This window comes from Paroedura picta, chromosome 7, assembly GCF_049243985.1.
Source record: "Paroedura picta isolate Pp20150507F chromosome 7, Ppicta_v3.0, whole genome shotgun sequence".
NCBI classification, from domain to species: Eukaryota; Metazoa; Chordata; class Lepidosauria; order Squamata; family Gekkonidae; genus Paroedura; species Paroedura picta.
The window spans coordinates 98,974,646-98,993,344 of record NC_135375.1 but is presented as its reverse complement, the minus strand read 5'-3'; the positions used below and the strand labels follow the sequence as shown (position 1 = coordinate 98,993,344).

Genomic DNA, 18,699 nt, shown 5'->3' with positions numbered 1-18,699 from the left:
GTTTCTGCCTAACCTCTTCTATGCGTTTAAGTGTAGTTCGTGATGGGAGAGAAATATCTCAAAAAGCAGAAAAGAGGACTGCAGTTTTGTTTGTGTTTACTAGGGAGTAGGATTCCAAAATCTGATAAGATCAAGCTAGTCTGGGCTATGCAGGTCAGGTTCAAAATGTATTTAAGTAATTCTTATTGAGGAAGAAAACCCCTTGATTACATATACATGGATTGCTTGCCTTGGCTTGGGATGCTATTCAGAACCAGTTCCCCTCCTGATTCCATTCATGTCCTGGGCTTTCCCCGTCTTTCCTGTGATCTTTCCCTGACCTGCTTTGCTCTGATCATAGAACCATAGAATAACAGAATTGGAAGGGATCTCCTGCGTCATCTAGTCCAACCTCCTGTATTATGCAGGACACTCACAACCCTATCGCTCATCCACTGTAACCTGCCACCCCCTTGAGCCTTCACAGAATCAGCCGCTCCATCAGATGGCTATCCAGCCTCTGTTTAAAAATTTCCAAAGATGGAGAACCCACCACCTCCCGAGGAAGCCTGTTCCACTGAGAAACCGCTCTGTCAGGTTTTGAGAAAGATCCTAGAGAAGCCACACTAGCACCCATGTGGACATGAATGTTCAGATCATTCTAGTCCTCCCTACATCAGTGCGCTTTTCCCCCATTTCAGATTTTTGAGATGGCCATCCCTCTTCCATCGGGGACTAATTAAAAACAAGCAGCTGACATATAGTTTTAATAATCTGACAGACAGTGGCTCTGAATTCCCAGCTTTCTTTTAAAGAGCAGCTGCTTTCTTTATAGCCCACTTTTCACTACCAAACATGCCCCCAAGCACCTTAGAAGTACCATTCCCATCCTCTCTCCATAATAGACACCCTGTGCAGCGGGTGGCACTGAGAGACCCCTAAAAGAACTGTTCAACAAGATCTGCTCCAGCAGGACTGTGACTGGCCCAAGGCCACCCAGATGGCTGCATGTGGATGAGCGGGGAATCAATCTTGGCTCTTCAGTTAGAGGCTGCTCCTTTTAACTACTACGCTGTGCTAAACTAGTACACCCAAAGTTATTGTCTAGCTCTTTTCATTGTGGAAGTATGCCTTTCCCTTTAGATCTTCACAACAAAAGAGGCTAGGGAATTATTTTCTGTTTTAAAATGAAAATTGGGTATTCAGAGACCCTCATCTATACTGATATGTCTATTGCCTTTAGTTTTTAAACTCTCTGGTGGCAGATAATGGTTGCTTTGAGGGACTGGGGCAGGGAATATGTAGAGAAACCTACCAATTTGCAAGCCCTCTTACTCCTATGCTGCACTGGCTGCAGCAACAGGGTAACAACCCAACCTGTCATGGTATGCAAAACACCTCAGTTTTCACAATAAGTTTGTGTAAGAGCTGTAAGATTACATAACCAGACTCTGTGGTCCATGAAAGAAGTCATGTGCCTTATTCCAAATACACAGGGTTAATATGCATGTCCCTTAAGGTGCAATGAAACGATGTTCATCTTGTTCCAGGGGTAGTCAACCTGTGGTCCTCCAGATGCCCATGGACTACAATTCCCATGAGCCCCTGCCAGCAAATGCTCAAGTCTCCCCACCCCCATGACCTTCAATTTAGTTTCAAGCCATGCCAACAGCTTTGCTAGCTGGACGCGACTCCGAAATTCTCAGAATCAAATGTCTCACAGTGCTTTCAATGGCCTAGCATTTTTTCTTCAGACTCTGTGAAGCTGCACTTTATTCTCTCATCTGCTGAACCATTCTTCTTTGAAGAAGAAAAGTTGTTGTTTTTTTTACCCTGCTTTTCACTACCCAAAGGAGTCCCAAAGAGGCTTACCAACACCTTTCCCTTCCTCCGCACAACAGACGCCCTGGGAGGGCGGGAGGGCTGAGAGAGCTCTGAGAGAACTGCTCTGTGAGAACAGCTTGGCAAGACCTGTGACTGGCCCAAGGTCACCCAGCTGGCTGCATGCAAGGGAGTGGAGAATCAAACCTGGTTAGTACTCTCCAGTTATAGTGTTTTTAATGTTTTAGATTGCTTTACTGTTGATAGTTGTAATTATGGTATCCTGTATGTGTGTAAGACTGTAAAGGCCTTTGCCACAGACAATAAACTTGAGCGTATCGTATGGATTTCTGGTGACACCATTGGCCTTTCAAGGCAAGAGACTTCAGAGGTGGTCTGCCGTTGCCTGACCATATGTAGCAACCTTCATATTCCTTGGTGGTCTTCCATCCAAGTACCAATCAGGGATCTGAGATCTGACTAGATCGGGCTAGCCTAAGCCATTCAGTTCGGGGCATACAAGATAACTCAGGCGTGGAATTGATCAGATGTTCTTACTCTCAAGGCAACCTGGGCAAATTAAAATAGAAACGATTCTAGAATGGCAAATGACATGGCGGAAAGGCAGGTTTCTACTCGTTTCTCTTCGTGAAAGCTTCTTTCTCTAGCAGCATATTTGGTACAATACACAGTTTGCTGGGAAGATATATCTGAGATAATTGCTGACCAAAGGAATCGAGATGCCTCAGTTTTAAAATAGACAAGTCCTGATCTATTAGTGTTAATAACCAGATGGTGAGAAAATGAAGCCCATTGCTCTTTCATTGGACTCTAGCACCCCCTGCTGAATCACATTTCACTTGCTGTTGCAGCAGGACACAACGGATGCGGAATTTACGCAGTTTAGCCACACGCTTAACATAGTTTGTTTCTAGAACTCCAGCTTTCTGTATGGAGGATGAAAATTAACTGTAGGTTTCCCCCCTTGATTTTTTTAAGTGCTCTAAAAATGTCATCCCTGTTTAAACAGTGGTGTATGTTACTTACATGCACCTCTATGGGCTGGAAGGAGACAACGAAGAAATTGTATTGGTAATATTATTCCCTTGATTTACAGCATCATGCAGTTATCAGTACATTGCCCAGCATTCTGGAGGTTCGACGGGTAAAAGGACTATTTGGGGGGGGAAATGCTTTCCTCTACCTAATTTCTTCTGCAAACTTGGCTTCCATTGTGTTGGGTCCTTACCTTGGAAAGGCCTCAGCCTTGAAAAGACTGCATGGTCACCACTGTACACCTTATTTATATATTTATTTAATCAGATTTACACCCCACTACTCAGAGTGGCTGGAAGGGAACAAGTTTGGCACAATGACAGCAGACAGCCTCTTGTGAGAGTCTAAGGCAGGGGTAGTCAAACTGCGGCCCTCCAGATGCGAATGCTGGCAGGGGGCTCCTGGGAATTGTAGTCCATGGACATCTGGAGGGCCGCAGTTTGACTACCCCTGGTCCAAGGCATCCTTTTTCAACCTTTTTGAGCATGGAGGTACTGCTGAAAGATTTTTCATTCTCCCGGGTACCAGGAAGTGATGTCAGTTTGCCACAACTCCCTGCCACGCCCCCTGGAAGTGAGTGGAGCCTCAGGTGACAAAGGTTTAAATGGCTAGGGCCCTTCCCCTTCCAACCCCCTCCAGGCCCATCACTGGCCACTTTTGGAGAGGGAGGGTCAACCTGGTTGGATTTTTAAGGGTGGATTTTTTATAATTAAATAAACCTATCCCCAGCCACCATTTTGAAAACTTCCACTCTGCAATACTATTGAGGAGCCTTTGGGGTACTGTATGATACGTTGGTAATGGGATTGGGCATCCAAGCACCCCTACAAACAATGCAGCATTATTTTGCGGAATTCTTCCTGCTTATGTCAAAGAATGGTTCAGAAAATGCCATCTCATTTTCTCTCTCTCCATTTTGATTTTAAAATTTAAATATTTTTCAAGCAGCCCAATCTTTGGGACGGAGAATGGTGTGAACCAAATGAACAGCAGTGACACATTTTCAAACAAAACTTATCCCGATCTGTTGAGTTTTGGTTTCCAGGGTGGTGAAAGATCAAGCCAATTCCAACAGTACTCTCTTTCTGTCACAGGGACCGACTGAGACGGACAAAGAATGGAGAAGGAAATGCAGATTGTCAGGACAGAGAACGGGTCTCCTTTCCAATTTCTTATGGAAAGGAAACCCCCAGTCCGGAACAGGAAAACAGACATGATCAAAAGTCAACTGAGAAAAAACTGCTCTTGCTCCATGAGGAAATTGAAAAGGTCCATCATGGACTTTCTCCCTGTGCTACGGTGGCTTCCCAAATACAACTGTAAAGAATACATCTGGGGGGACGTCATGTCCGGCCTCGTTGTTGGGATCATTTTGGTGCCCCAAGCCATTGCCTACTCTCTGCTAGCGGGTCTGAAGCCAATTTATAGCCTTTACACTTCCTTCTTTGCCAACATCATCTACTTCCTCATGGGCACCTCCCGACACGTTTCGGTTGGGATTTTCAGCTTATTAAGCTTAATGGTCGGGCAGGTCGTGGACAGAGAACTGCTCCTGGCGGGGTTTGACCTCAACGACGATCCTCAGGAAGCTATCTACGGCAGAGGCCATTTGAATGTTACCGTTTATAACGTTACCCTCGGCTCTGTGAGCGTGGAATGTGGGAAAGAATGCTACGCCATTGGAGTAGCTACGGCGTTGACCTTCTTGGCTGGCGTTTATCAGGTGACGTTCCTTGTCTGCTCTATGGAGAATACACCTGCAGGGAGTTTAGTTTTTGCCGAGAATGAAAGGCAATGCAGAAGGGAAACTACGGTTGCCAATCTCAAGGTAGTGGCTAGAAATTACACCCAATCTCCTTGCTGCAGAGAAAAAATCTCCTGGAGAGAATTACGGCTTCACAGGGTTGCCTCGACAGCAATATACCTTGATGAGGTCCTTCCCCTCCCCAGTCTCTACCCGAGAGGTAGTCAAACTGCGGCCCTCCAGGTGTCTATTTGCTGGCAGGGGCTCATGGGAATTGTAGTCCATGGACATCAGGAGTGCCACAGTTTGACTACTCCTGCTCTACCCCCACAAACCTCCAGGAATTTTCCAACCCAGAGAGTAACAACAACGGAAGGAAAGGAACAACAGAGGCAAGAGGCCTGCTGTCACATGGCTTTGCTTGTGCAGAGCTCATAGTGGTTAGAAATCAGGATCTCTTCCTGCAAGAGGCCTAAATGCCTACCCAACATCTTTACCCTTGATATTTATAAATTTTTTAAGTCGCCACTCATCCAAAGGGTCATGTGGTGACTTACAAGATTAAAACCAATAAGGTAAAAAAAAAGCCTCAAAAAACTAACAACAGAAAAGCAAATAACAAATATAAAATATTAACTTTAAAATATGTGGAAACATTAAATGTTAAGAGAAATTGGTTTTTATACCCCGCTTATCACTACCCGAAGGAGTCTTAAAGTGGTGTATAATCACCTTCCTCTCCTCACAACAGACACTCGTTGAGGTAGGTGAGGCTGAGAGAGCTTTGACAGAATTGTTCTGCGTGAACAGCTTCAAGAGGACTGTGACTAACCCAAGGTTACCATGCAGGCTGCAAGTGGAGGAATGAGGTGGGTTAGATCAAGACAAGGGGAGCTGGCCTATGAACACCCAATTTGCTTCACAACAGAATGGGTCTTCTCAGTCGTGGTCTGAAACCCTAATCCGGGCTTTCTCAACCAGGGTTTCATGAAACCCAGAGGTTTCTTGATGGCCCTGGAAAGGTTTCCCGAACAGGTGGGAGTTAATTGTTTATATATTTTTTAAATTTGTTAAACATTTTCCTGGTAATATAATCCTATATGGTCATGTCCGCCCACTTCCTCCAATAGCCAGTGATGGGCCTGGAGGGAGTGGGAAGGGAAGGGGCCCCAGGTGGGCATGCACACAGCTATGCTTCCCATCCATTTTCTGCACATTCATGCCACATCTGGGGTTTCTTGGGAATCTGAAAAATGTTTCAGGGGTTTCTCAATGGTCAAGAAGTTGAGAAAGACTGCGCCTAATCACTATTCCACATTAGCGTAACTTCAAAGACCTCCTGTTGCTAAGCAAGGCACTCTGACACTTGTTCTTGGCTTCTCCTCGCAGGTTCTGATGGGACTTTTCCACTTGGGCTTTGTGTCGGTGTACCTTTCCGAGCCTGTCCTGGATGGGTTTGCGACGGGTGCTTCGGTGACCATCCTGACAGCTCAAGCAAAGTATCTCATCGGGATCAAGATCCCACGTGCCCAGGGGTATGGGATCTTAATAACCACCTGGGTGAACATTTTTCGCAACATTGCCCAGGCAAACCTTTGTGACGTCATCACGAGCACCATCTGCATGGCCGTGCTGGTCGCCGCCAAGGAGCTGGGGGACAGGTACAAGCATCGGCTCAAGGTCCCGCTCCCTACCGAGCTGGTGGTGATTGTGGTGGCCACGTTGGTTTCTCATTATATGCGACTGAACGAAGTCTACGCCTCCAGCGTGTCGGGCGCCATTCCGACTGGATTCATCCCTCCCCGGGTGCCCGACTTCAGCCTCATGCAGAGAGTTGCCGTCGACGCCCTCCCTCTCGCCATCGTTGGCTTCGCATTCACCATTTCGCTCTCGGAAATGTTTGCCAAGAAGTACGCTTACACGGTCCGAGCCAATCAGGAAATGTTCGCCATTGGCTTCTGCAACATCATCCCGGCTTTCTTCCACTGCTTCGCCACCAGTGCTGCTCTGGCCAAGAGTCTGGTCAAATCGTCAACGGGATGCCAGACTCAAGTGTCCAGCATCGTAAGTGCCGTGGTCGTCTTACTGGTGCTACTGTTCTTTGCTCCCCTTTTTTACAATTTGCAGAAGTGTGTCTTGGCCTGCATTATCATTGTCAGCCTAAGGGGAGCTCTTCGGAAATTCAAAGACATCCCCCGGCGCTACCGCTTGGACAAAATCGATGCGCTGGTGTGGTGCGTGACTGTGCTCGCCTCTGCCCTCGTCAGCACTGAAATGGGACTTCTAGTCGGGGTCGTCTTCTCAATGCTGTGCATTGTTGGCCGCACCCAGCTACCGCATGCTGCCTTACTGGGCCAAATTGGGAACACTGTCTTCTATGAAGACGACGAGGAGTACAAAAACCTTCTGACCGTTCCAAAGGTCAAGATCTTCCGCTTTGAGGCGCCCCTTTATTATGCAAACAAGGACTTTTTCCTGAAGTGCCTCCACAAAAGGACAGGCCTGGATCCCGCTGTGGAAATCGCCAAGAGGAAAAAGGCCAAGAGGAAAGGGCAACGAAGTCTTGAGAAGGGACCAGGTCAGGGAGAGGAGACTCCATGTCTGATCTTGAAACAAAACGACCTGCAAGCCGTCATCATAGACTGCTCAGCTATCCTGTTTGTCGACACGGCTGGAGTGAGCACGTTAAAGGACACGCACAGAGACCACCAGGAGCTCCAAGTCACCGTTCTCTTGGCTTGCTGCAACCCCAGTGTGATTGATTCTCTAGAAAGAGGAGGCTACTTGGGGGTTGAAAACAAAAACATGCATGAATTGCTGTTTCATAGTATACACAGTGCCATTCAGTTCGTAAGAGAGAAGGAGGCTTTAGCAGATGTCTCTGATGTATAGTTTGGGGTCCATATCTGCTCCTCCTGCAACTGGCGCTTGGGAGATCCTTCATTCATTGCCTACAGGTTGGTGCGGCGATCACCTTGTCCAGACACAGGGCTTGCCTTGGATCCCAACCAGCACTTGGATCTCACTTTCAAATTTTTAACTTTTAGGAGTTACACTGCCACACTAACACAGCACAATACTTTAACCTCAAAACTGGAGACAAGTAAATGTATACGTGTCTTGTTATAGGCAGTGTCACCATTCTCTTACCTAAAAACTATTCAAGGCCAGTTATTATGTTTTTTTTTTTAGTTTTAAGATGACTTGGCCCATTTTAATGCCACACTTGAGGGTTTTTCTCTTGAGGTTTTATTCCTGCAAGAGGACAAGAACGTGATGGAAGACCGATAAGATTCACTCCCAAGCCTGTTTCTTGTTTTAGTTTTGAGGGCTGACATTGCTGAACATCTTTATTCCTAGGCATGGGTGAAAGGCAACAGATATGGATCATGGCTCCACAGGATCACACTGTGTTGTCCTGACTTGGCGATCTGCAGAGCTTCATAAAGTTTCCTGCTAAAATGGGAAACTTTACGGTTGCGTCATGGCAAGCAACTGATCCAAGAACACCGATGGTGCCCCTGGTAAAAAAAAAAAATCCAACTGGAGCCTTCCCCCAATGTGGCATGTACGTACAGGATTATTTTCTAAATGCTCTTGGTTTTATGGGCCTAAGGATGCTCGGTTAGCGGGCTCTAAAAGTGATCGCAGCGGATCCACTGCCATTTTAGGCACACCAGTCAATTCAATGGGCACCACGTACAAGGAAATTAGATCATGAGGGAGGGGATAGTTATTTTCAGCTCACCAGCCCTAAACCGTATCTGCCTTGTGTCTTGTCCTACTTGGGGTTTCTAAGAAATCAGGTCCCCTCCCACACACCATGAGAATCTGTGGAATGTTTTCAAGGAGGTTATTTCTTGAGGAAATAATACTTTCCCGAAAAAGAACAAGCAGATCAGAAAAAACAGCGACAGAAGCAAATATTTTCTTCAAAAGCCTGCTAGCATTCTGCAAAATATAAATGACACTTCGATTTTAGGGAGAGGAAGTAGCAAAGGACGTGGCCAGGGTTTAATTCACACCCCACATAATTTGTTTTCAATCTTAGGACAGGGCTCTGGAAAATGGGAAGTAATAATGAAGCAAAGTGCCTTTCTCTCACTACTGAGCAGCTGCAGCCGACATATTTAGGACTAAGAGATGGGTCAGGTGGCACAGCCTGAACCACACTACCTCTTCTCAAGGAAATCAATCTGACCAATATCAGTGGAACAAACCTCATCTCCTTCCATTCAGTCTGGATATTTGTCCACCCACAGCCCATGTGCTCTGACCACAAGCCTCTTTGTGCTCTCTGATCCCTCTCAAGTTCCCTACAGCAAACCGTCAGAGATCTACCCCCGTGCTCCATCCAGGTTTTGTCCTTGACTTCTGAACTGGCCTTTCCCGCTTCTCCACTCTGACTGCTTGACTTGTTTTAGTTTTGAGGGCAGACACTGCTGAAAATCTTTACTCCTAGGGAGTAAAGAGCCTGTTTTCCACCTCTGATGAAGGATTATCAGATCGTATCTTATCCCCACTTCCGTCCTGTCTCAGCACCACTGTCCTCCCCACAACCGCACCTCTTGTTTAAGTCAGCTGAACACCTAGCCAAAAACAGGTGTACATATTTGGCTCTTCTTCCCATCCTGACTATACTCTTAATCATGCTTGAAGCACTCAGCCTCACAAACCTTAGTGGATCCACCCAACTCTGCAACTTTGGGAAACAAGACCGGCACCATGTCTGAACGAGATGGTTGACACACTTACTGAAAGGAGTCCCTATGGCGTTCCTACCCCATACTTCTGTGGCCTGGAGAAGATGGCAGAATGTTTAAAGATCGACAACATGCCCGAGAGAGCCCCACTTAAGTCAGTAGGCTGAAGTGAAGAACAATCTCTTTGCATGAGCTCCAGCAAAAATAAATAAATGGAAGACAGAGCAGAGGATAGTTTAGCCTCTCAGTCCTGCTATTAGGTCAGGGCTGTGGTTTAGTGGTAGAGCATCTGTTTGGCATGAAGAAGAGGAGCTGTTTTTGTGCCCTTCTTTTTACTACCCGAAGGAGTCTTAAAGGAGCTAATCCTTCCTCTCCCCACAACAGACACCCTGTGAGGTAGGTGAGAGTATTTTGAGAGAATTGTGGCTGGACCAAGGTCCATTAAGCAGGCCTCATGTGTCTCAGGGGGGATTCCAATTGCCTACCTTTCCTCTCCCCACAAGAAACACAAGGTGAGGCTGAGAGAGCTCTGAGAAGACTGTGACTGGCCCAAGGTCACCCAGCTGGCTGCATGTGGAGGAGGAGTGGAGAATCACACCCTGTTCTCCAGATTAATGCTCTTAACCACTACATCACGTTGGCTGGTGTAGCTTCAATCTCCAGCATCTCCAGGGAAAGGGATCCACCAGGAGGTGATGCGAAAGACCTCTGCCAGAGAGCTGCTGCCAATCTGAGTATTCTGACCTGACCAGTGATCTGATCCAGCATAAGGCAGTTTGCTGTGTTTGTGTGTGTTCGTGTATGGGTTCAGGAATTACACTGCCTGCCCCTGCTGCCTCTAAAAAAAGCATGCTTGTAAATCCTGCAGAGCGATCAGCAGAGATCCACAAAGGTGCTCTCCAGCAGTGAGTGTGTCTCTTCTAATGGCGAACCCATCTGTGGTGCCTGCCTAGAGCCCAAGTTAGACATCTCAGGCATCACACTGGACTTTAGAAGCAGCAACCTGTCCAAGTGCCTATAGGGTTGCCAGCTGGTCTGGAGAAAGATGTCCTCCCCTTAAACAGAGACTTACTTTATTTACCTGGTGACAGTATTTACCTCCTTGACATAAGAAGCTTCAACTCCCTATTTTCACGCATTAAGGGGAAAGGCGCTTTTCTCCAGACCGGTTGGCCGCCATAAGTGCCCCTGAAAGTTGCTACAGCAGCTACTAAAGGCCCATTCTTCTGTCAATACTGAAAAGTCAACAGGTGCCTCTACAAGCCGCTCCCAAAGCTGCTCAGCCTGACTGAGACAAGAGTTTTCTTTTTCTTTGTGATGGAGACGGGTAGGTCCACTGGTGTTTACAATTATGGCTGGCTACTAGGGGTGCCAGGTGCCGTCATGCGGGAAAGGGGTGGGTTCCCCCCATGTACTTACCTGAACCCAAAAGAGCATCTGGTGTGCTAAAGGCACCCAGAAGTGACAGTGTTATGTCAGTGATGTTGATATTGACACTTTGGTTTTTGGGGAAACTCTATGGTAAAAAACCAGCCTGAAACTGTTGTGTTTTGCCCCTAACCCAGACTGTCACCCTTGATGAGCCTGGGATGCTGATATCACACAGCACATCGGGATATTTTTCCTGGTCCTGGTAATTGGGGGGGGGGGTGCGAGGTCTGGGGGCACAAAGATCACCACAAAATTGGCTGTTTTGCAGGAGGGATTTCCCCCCACTTTCTGAACCCCCCAAAGCAGAAGGAGAAACATCAAAGTGGGGTTTCCCCCGGCCCAGCATGGACCTGGCATCCCTACTAGCTATCCGGGCTAGAATCCATGGACTCATTTAATTTTCCAGGGCTGGCTTTGGGAAATCAGCAAAAATACTTCTCACTGGTGTAAATAGTGCCTGTTGAGGCCTTGGTCATGGAGAACTTGGAGAAGGGGGAGAGTATGTGTGTTCTCCAACCCAGGGTTTCCAACAGTTCTGGGCTGGAGGCAGAGTCTGAAATGCAGCAAAAACAAGCAAAGACCAACCACAGGCCTGAAAAGTTAACCTTATCGTCTTCCCACAACCAGTCCCCAGGCTTCATGCTTCCAGCCAATCACAGGTGCCGATGCTGCACAGACCTTTGTTCCCTTCTAGAACTGACAAAGGTGAACTCTTCAGCCACATGACAGGAGGCACACACAACTTCAGGGACATAGCTAGGTACCCTAACTGCTCAGCCCCCAGATACATAGTCTAAACGGCAGTACCTGAGTTCTCCCCACTGGCCATGCTTCCATTAATAACTTGATGACTTAAGTGCAGGTATCTCCTACTCCTGACGTTGCCACTTAATTAGTGATAAGATAGAATCGATTCAAATGCCCCCCCACCCCCACCTCAGCATCATACGCCTTCAGGATGCAGAAAGTAGAATGCATGACAGAAAGTTCACCCTGTTATTCTTTTTTTTAAATAAACACACCCCTGCATGTAGAAAGTTAGTCTATCCAGCAGAAAAGTGCAAGCTGATTTTTCTGTTTTATGTGCTAGCTTGCTATGTGCAGAGAGTTACTTTTAAAAACATTTTAAAACATTACTTTTTAAAGCATTCAAACAAGCAACACCTGGCACTATAGACATGTAGGACTTTTCTGCGTTCTCATTTTGATTGCTGGTAAGTTGAAAATGTTTGATTGCTGGTAAGTGCCTGCTTCTTGGGTGTGTGTGTGTGTGTGTACTCACATGTTTTGCTCCTTCACACATGTTTATTTCCAGCCTATCTCTCTGCAGTTTAACCCATAAGAAACCGGAACTTACCAGCGAGTAAAATGAGAACGTGGAAGAGCTCATACATTATGACCTGATGCAAACGGACTCAAAATGTGCTAGGGGTAGTCAAACTACGGTCCTCCAGATGTCCATGGACTACAATTCCCATGAACCCCTGCCAGCGTAGTCCATGGACATCTGGAGGACCGTAGTTTGACTACCCCTAGGATCTGACACATTACGTACACAGTGTCTTACCCCTGTTCCATTTAACATTTCAAGGCAACCCGTTGTCTTCAATGAGTTTTAGTCTACCAGAATCATTTTACAATAACCCCCAAAGTTATGGTTTATGAGAATGTTGGCTGAGGTCTGTTCACTCATTTATGAATGGTAAAACAAAGAGTTTTCCACCACACTATTTCTTCGAATGAGCAAAATGCCACATTTTTTAAAAGGGGGTTTGAGTGTGATCAAAGCATAAATATTCTGCCTCCCACATTTTATGCAGGTCTATCTGAGTGAACTTTCTTCTGAGCACGTGGCTGCTATGTGTGGAACGGTATGAGGATGGTATTTGTTATTGTTTTGAACTGTTTTATGTGTTAATATGGTAACTCCCCCCAAATGAATATAATCATGAAACGGGATATAAACATGAAAAACAAATAGATAAAAATTGGATCTAATTTGCAATAAGAAACAGTAACTTTATTGTTCATTTTAAAAGATAATTTTGCCCAAACGCATCACTACAAATGCCTTATCCAGACATAGGGCTTAACTATTTGTTCTCTTCCTTAACCGTGGCTAAGCATTGCATCGAAGTACCCAAAGTATAGTTAGCCAAGATGTGAAGCCCATAATTTGAAGTGACCTTACAAACCACCATTTACACTAACAAAGCAATGCAGGGTGGATCCTGTGGATCCGTTCACTGCTCCAGTGTGACGTAAAAGGCTCTTGCATTGCATCCATTCTAGGGGGAATCATTTATGACAGTGGTTCCCAATCTTTTTATCACTGGAGACCGGTCAATGCTTGACAATTTTACCGAGGCCCGGGGGGGGGGGGGTAATCTTTTACCGAGGGATGTCACCGCCGCCTGAGCCCCTGCTCCACTTGCTTTCCTGTCAGCGCCCCTGACTTCCCGCTGTCTGCTGGGGGGCGCTGCCAGCAGCAGCTGCGCAGTGCCACACCGAGGGGGAGCCCCAGCCATGGCGGTCGCCAGAGAGCACCAAAGGTGAGCCGCAGCAGAGTGGCAGCCCCTGAGGCAGCAGCCGGGAAAGAGGATGAGGAGGAGCCACGGCCTGGTACCGATTGATCCACGGACCGGGGTCTGGGGAACACTGATCTATGAGATCTGTCCCATCATCTGCTTTGAGAAAATCATTGCTGCAAGGAAGTTTTATTGGTGACTCCTTATCCATGTCTTCCAAGGCCAGGGCTTAATTTGGAAAGCTAAAGCCATGCTTAGCGGCATACCTATGGTTAAGTGTGTACTACCTCCATAAATGTTTAGTTGCTTTTTAAAAAATGTAAATGACAACAAATTCCTGAAATAAATATTTTATGGCTGAAGATATAGAGAAAAACTGGTTGTGACATTTCTGTAATATTTCCTTGAGAACTATGCAGGTGACCTGTACTTGATACGTTACGCTACATTTTAAACTTGCATTCCCGTGTTTGCAGTTGCTGATACACAATATATGCCTATTAAACATGCTATTTTATATTGGTTTGATCTCTTAATCGCTGGAGGAGTACGTCTTAGGTAGATGAGAAAGTGTTATTCTTTATAAGAGTTTACTCCTGTTCTCCCATCAAATGTTAGATTACAATTTTGAACATTTTAACGTACAGTGGATTGTAAGCATCACCTTCCATGACAGCAGGGGGTTTCATTTTACTTATTTATTAGGTTTCTATAACACCCTCCTCTAGATGGACTCAGGACAATTTAAAACCTAAAACAAAAACAGTCAATAAAACCAGTAAAACAATTGATAGAACAAAAAGTAACCCACTACCCCTCCTCCCAAGCTGCCTCCATTCACCATTCAGAGTTGTCTATTTGTTGAATGGAAATTATCTAGTGGGGGGGGGGGAGCACAAGATGGAAGGAAAAAAAGAGAGGAAGAGAGAAAGGAAAGTGGGAGGCCTATCCCATTAGGGCTGCCCCCCTTTTATTCCTTTTGGGATGGAATTTGTCTACTGCCACCCCCCACCCAGTGTGTCTCCCATGGAATCCCTGGCTCAGGGCCCTTAAAGACCCTTTTCTAAGATCTGGGAGGGAAGGCAGTGCAGTATGGCCTGATCTCATCCACACGGAAGCTAAGCACTGTTGGTACTTGAATCATAGAATCATAGAGTTGGAAGGGGCCATGCAGGCCATCTAGTCCAATCCCCTGCTCAACGCAGGATCAGCCCTAAACATGCTAAAGCATCCAAGAAAAGTGTGTATCCAACCTTTGCTTGAAGACTGCCAGTGAGGGGGTCCACTGCTGAACAACTCTGACTGTGAAAAAATTTCACAGTCAGACTACTTGTTTGGAAACTACCAAGGAATGCTTTGCAGAAGAAGGCAATGGCAAACCACCTCTGCTTCTCACTTGTTTGAAACCCCCTTGGAAGGGTTGCTGTAAGCCAGTCACTTCTGGATGACATTTATGTACATCCTTGGATCTAGGACCCTTTCTAGATGCCACTCCTGCTGGGGACCACCCCAGCCTTTGGGGCTTCTCGTTGCTCAGCATCAGCCAAGAATCTCCAGCATCTACCCAATGCCTTCCTGTGACTGCATCTGGAGGAGGAGATCAGCGATGGTAGCCAAACAGTATTCCTGGGGACTGCGTAGCCTTTTCCTTGAAAAACTTCTCCAATGCGCAGCTTGGAACTCTTGGAAAAGTGTGTCTCCCGTTTCCCAGCATGGCAAGCAGGCCAGTCACTTCTGCAGAATGACTTACAAGGCTAACATTGCAGTCTTGGGCAGAGCTGCAAAAGTCTACACCTGCCAAAATGAAGAAATGCTGCTTGGGGCACTAGTGTATGGGAGGGCAGTGCCCAAGGAGGGATATGCCCGTAATGTCTGCCCACAGTCCTTGTTATTTTACTCTTGCACTTCAGTTCCTCCTGCGCTTCAAAAGAATTCAGGGTATGGTTTGCGGGTCCTTCCCGAGAGGCCTCTTTCCCAACCAAACAGCTCACAAAGTAAGACCAGAATAAATTCCGCCACAGATCCTGTGCCAGGTGCCTTGAGATAAAATGAGCCAACTTCTGACTTACCCAGCTCTAACGAGTTCCAGCAGCCAGTGGATTCGCACCTGTTCAATGCCATTGTGAGGCACGGAGGAAATGTAGGCCAGGTTAAGGATCTGGTCTTTACTCAGATCAAACAGATCGGCTCTGTCGTGTGGCAGAGGAGGACTGGAAAATGAAGGAAATCAAGGCAATAATAAGCATTCGCAGCAGTGACGCTCAGTGGCACGTTTGAGTGTTCATGTATATGGACTCAGGAACAAAGGTCAGGATTTTCCCATCCGTACGGAGAGCACCTTGGCTTTGCTGCAGGGTCTTTTGCAAAATATTGCATCAGGGTTGATTTGAGAAAGAAATGCTGGCAGGGGCTCATGGGACTTGTAGTCCATGGACATCTGGAGGGCCGCAGATTGACTACCCCTGGAAGATATCTGTAAAGTACCTTGGCAATTTGCCTGATGGAGGGGGGGGGAGTCCCTGGAAGCTGGCCCGGATAGGGAAGTCACCCCACACAAGGTGCTTGAAGATGAGACAAGACTAAAGAGAGAAGCAGGCCTTGAGTTGATTGGATAAATATTGATTTTTGTATAAAGTGATTAATTAGATAATGACCTCATTTGGATGTGTTACTCAGACTGTATAGTAATCTGTACCCAGTGTGGACGCTGGATTTTTGACATGACACAGTGCCACCCCTTTAATGCTGCAGCTATTAAAATGGTATTTTGAAAGAATTCTCTGGCAGTGCGGATAATTTGGATCTCTCCCCACAATGAGTTAAAACGAATCTGAACTTCTTAATGGTGGATGCATCAATTTATTGGATTATATGGCCCTATATGGCCATAACCTGCTCAACCCTCCCAAAATGTCCAGCGATGGTCCTGGAGGGGGTGGGAAGGGGAGAGCTATGTGTACATAGCTCTGCTTCCTAACCATGTTCTGCAGGATCCTGCCACTTCCAGGGTTTCCTGAAGCCTGAAAAATGTTTCAGGTCTTTCTGAATGGGAAAAAAAAGTTGAGAAAGGTTGATCTAAATAAAACAGAATCCTTGACCACCAGGCTTGAATCACCTCTCTGCCATAGAAGCTCACTGGATGATCCTGTTGCCAGCTCGAGGTTGGGAAAATCTTGGAGAAGGGAGGGACTTCAAAGGGGCACAAATGTTATACAATCTAAGCAGCCCTTTTCTCCAAGTGAACTAACTTCTATTGTCCGGATATGAGCTATAATTGCGGGAAGGTTTCCCACCTGGAGGCTGGCATCCCTGCTGGGTGACCTCATGCCAATCAGACAGTCAGCCAAAACTACCTCACAGGGGTGTCGTCAGGATAAAACGGAGGAGAGGAAAATGTAAGTTATTTAAAAAAAAACCCGAAGTCTAAATTAAGAAAGCAAACAGGGGACGGCAAATGGTTTCTTGAAACGATATCCCGATGAAACCCTGCGCTCGGCGCTTGTGTGTTCTACCTAACGAAGAGACGGCAACCCCCTTGAAGATCGTGCTTCCTTACCAATATCCGGTGCTTTTCCAAAAGTGCTTCAGTTCCCTTTGGGGCTGGGAGAGGTCCACCTTGACCACGAAAGACCCCCAGGCTCCTCCCGTCAGGACGCCCAGCCAGAGCGCGGCGCTCCATAGCAGAGGCGCCTTCATAAACTTTGCAGAAAGACTGACAAACCCCCGCGCCGGGCTGAGAGGCGGCTGCCGCCATTCCATCACGCGCGACCCAAACGACTCCGCGCCTCCTCGCGGGGGGGGGGGGGAGATGCTCTATCCACAAAACCCTTTATCTGTAGTGCGCTGCTTTTGCCGGGCTGGGTCCGTAAATTCTCCCCTTCGCTGCGCGGCAAAGAAACGCAGCGGAGGGCAGAGACGCCAGATCTAGCGCTTTCGTCGCGAATCGGCCGTGGCGATGATGAATGCACCCCTCTGCCGTGCGGCACATGGTCGTGTCTGCCTTGGTTCCTGTTTTGTTTTGTTTTTTGCAGGAGCCGGGGAAAGCGGTCCCAGCTAGCATGCAATCGTTTATGGGCGCCCTCGCTCCAAGGCGAGATAAGCAGCCCCCTTGGGCTCATGTTCGCTTGGAAGGCAGTCTGCCTGCTTGGAGGAGACAGTGGAACAGAGTGATGAGCACCAAGGAAAGATGCCAGCCTCCAGGTGGGACCTGGGGATGCCCTGGAATTACAGCTCTTTTCCTGCTGACAGAAATCAGCCCTTCCGGAAGGAATGGATGCTAGAGGGTGGATCCTATAGCACTGGACCCCACGGGGGGCCCTTGCTTTCCCCAGGTTCCACCCCCAAATCTCCAGATGTTTCCCAATCTGCATCTGGCAAACCTACCCCTCCCCCCTTGTTGGTGGCCAGGAAGGACCTGGCTACTGTGACAATTACATTTTGACTATGTTAAGGGTTCTACTTATGTGTAAACATACATAGGCTTGGGATGTCATACTAAAAACATGATTTAAGAAAAAGGGTGCTTCCAAAAGCCTGAAAATTTGATCGAACATTAAATTAACAATAGTATCGCAGAAAAGAGTAGGATGTGTTATTGTCACTGGAGAACAATATTTTAAAAATGAAAACACAGAATTCTGGCACGTTGATTCATGCCTTACAGGCCAAAATGCCTCTGAAACAGGCCGAAATGGACATTAAGCAATAGTACTGCCAGAATCAATGGGATGCATTACAGACAGTTGAGAACTATTAATTAATTTATTAATTTATTATATTTAATACCGCCTTCCCCTGGGGCTCGGTAGTTTACATAAAACATAGAAAATAATACATGGAAGTTCATTGTTCATAACAACAATAATTTTAACATCAATAACATTAATGTTAGAAGAGGAAAGGTGAAACCTTTTATTAACCCTTTCCAGGCCATAATGCCTCCAGAACAGGCCAGAATGGGCATTAAAAAAGAACAGTAGTGCAAAAAACAGTGGTATGCATTAAAGTATCTAGAGGGCAATATTTTAAAAATGAAAATGCAGAACTCTTGCACTTTTATTAACCCCTTCCAGGCCAAACTGCTGATGGAATAGCAAGCATCTGCCATTAATTACTAAGGTGGGCAGTTTTATTTCCCCAAGGTTTTTGTGAACTGAAGCTGAACTCAAAAGGACTGATTGGCTATTTTGGCAAATAATGATCATATGGATATTGTGACACAGTTTACTAATTTGCCATAATTTGCTTTCACCTTATATCTCCACATGAGCCTCTTGTGGCGCAGAGTGGTAAGGCAGCCGTCTGAAAGCTTTGCCCATGAGGCTGGGAGTTCAATCCCAGCAGCCGGCTCAAGGTTGACTCAGCCTTCCATCCTTCCGAGGTCGGTAAAATGAGTACCCAGCTTGCTGGGGGGTAAACGGTAATGAGTCACTGAAGC

General features: G+C 46.6%; 3 protein-coding genes across 11 annotated transcripts in view; 2 read left to right on the top strand and 1 right to left on the bottom strand.

Moving 5' to 3' along the window:
• SLC26A1 (solute carrier family 26 member 1) overlaps window positions 1–13,779 on the top strand; it is a 28,912-nt gene extending 15,133 nt beyond the window's left edge. For 5 of the 9 annotated variants that reach the window (XM_077345605.1, XM_077345604.1, XM_077345606.1 and 2 more), the window contains 2 exons: window positions 3,951–4,579; window positions 5,990–13,779. In XM_077345605.1, coding sequence (XP_077201720.1) covers window positions 3,974–4,579; window positions 5,990–7,492 — 2,109 coding nt within the window. In that variant the 5' untranslated portion in view covers window positions 3,951–3,973 and the 3' untranslated portion in view covers window positions 7,493–13,779. Of the gene's footprint in view, window positions 1–1,529; window positions 2,011–3,950; window positions 4,580–5,989 lie in introns of all 9 variants that reach the window. The other 4 variants (XM_077345600.1, XM_077345598.1, XM_077345603.1 and 1 more) reach the window with 2 other exon arrangements.
• IDUA (alpha-L-iduronidase) overlaps window positions 1–17,169 on the bottom strand; it is a 60,419-nt gene extending 43,250 nt beyond the window's left edge. Inside the window, exons 1-2 of the mRNA XM_077345607.1 lie at window positions 16,819–17,169; window positions 15,332–15,472 (exon numbers count right to left, since the gene is read on the bottom strand). Coding sequence (XP_077201722.1) covers window positions 15,332–15,472; window positions 16,819–17,021 — 344 coding nt within the window. The 5' untranslated portion in view covers window positions 17,022–17,169. The remainder of the gene's footprint in view (window positions 1–15,331; window positions 15,473–16,818) is intronic.
• Window positions 17,170–17,433: 264 nt separating this feature from the next.
• LOC143841382 (protein regulator of cytokinesis 1-like) overlaps window positions 17,434–18,699 on the top strand; it is a 38,343-nt gene continuing 37,077 nt past the window's right edge. The window contains exon 1 of the mRNA XM_077345611.1: window positions 17,434–17,462. Coding sequence (XP_077201726.1) covers window positions 17,449–17,462 — 14 coding nt within the window. The 5' untranslated portion in view covers window positions 17,434–17,448. The remainder of the gene's footprint in view (window positions 17,463–18,699) is intronic.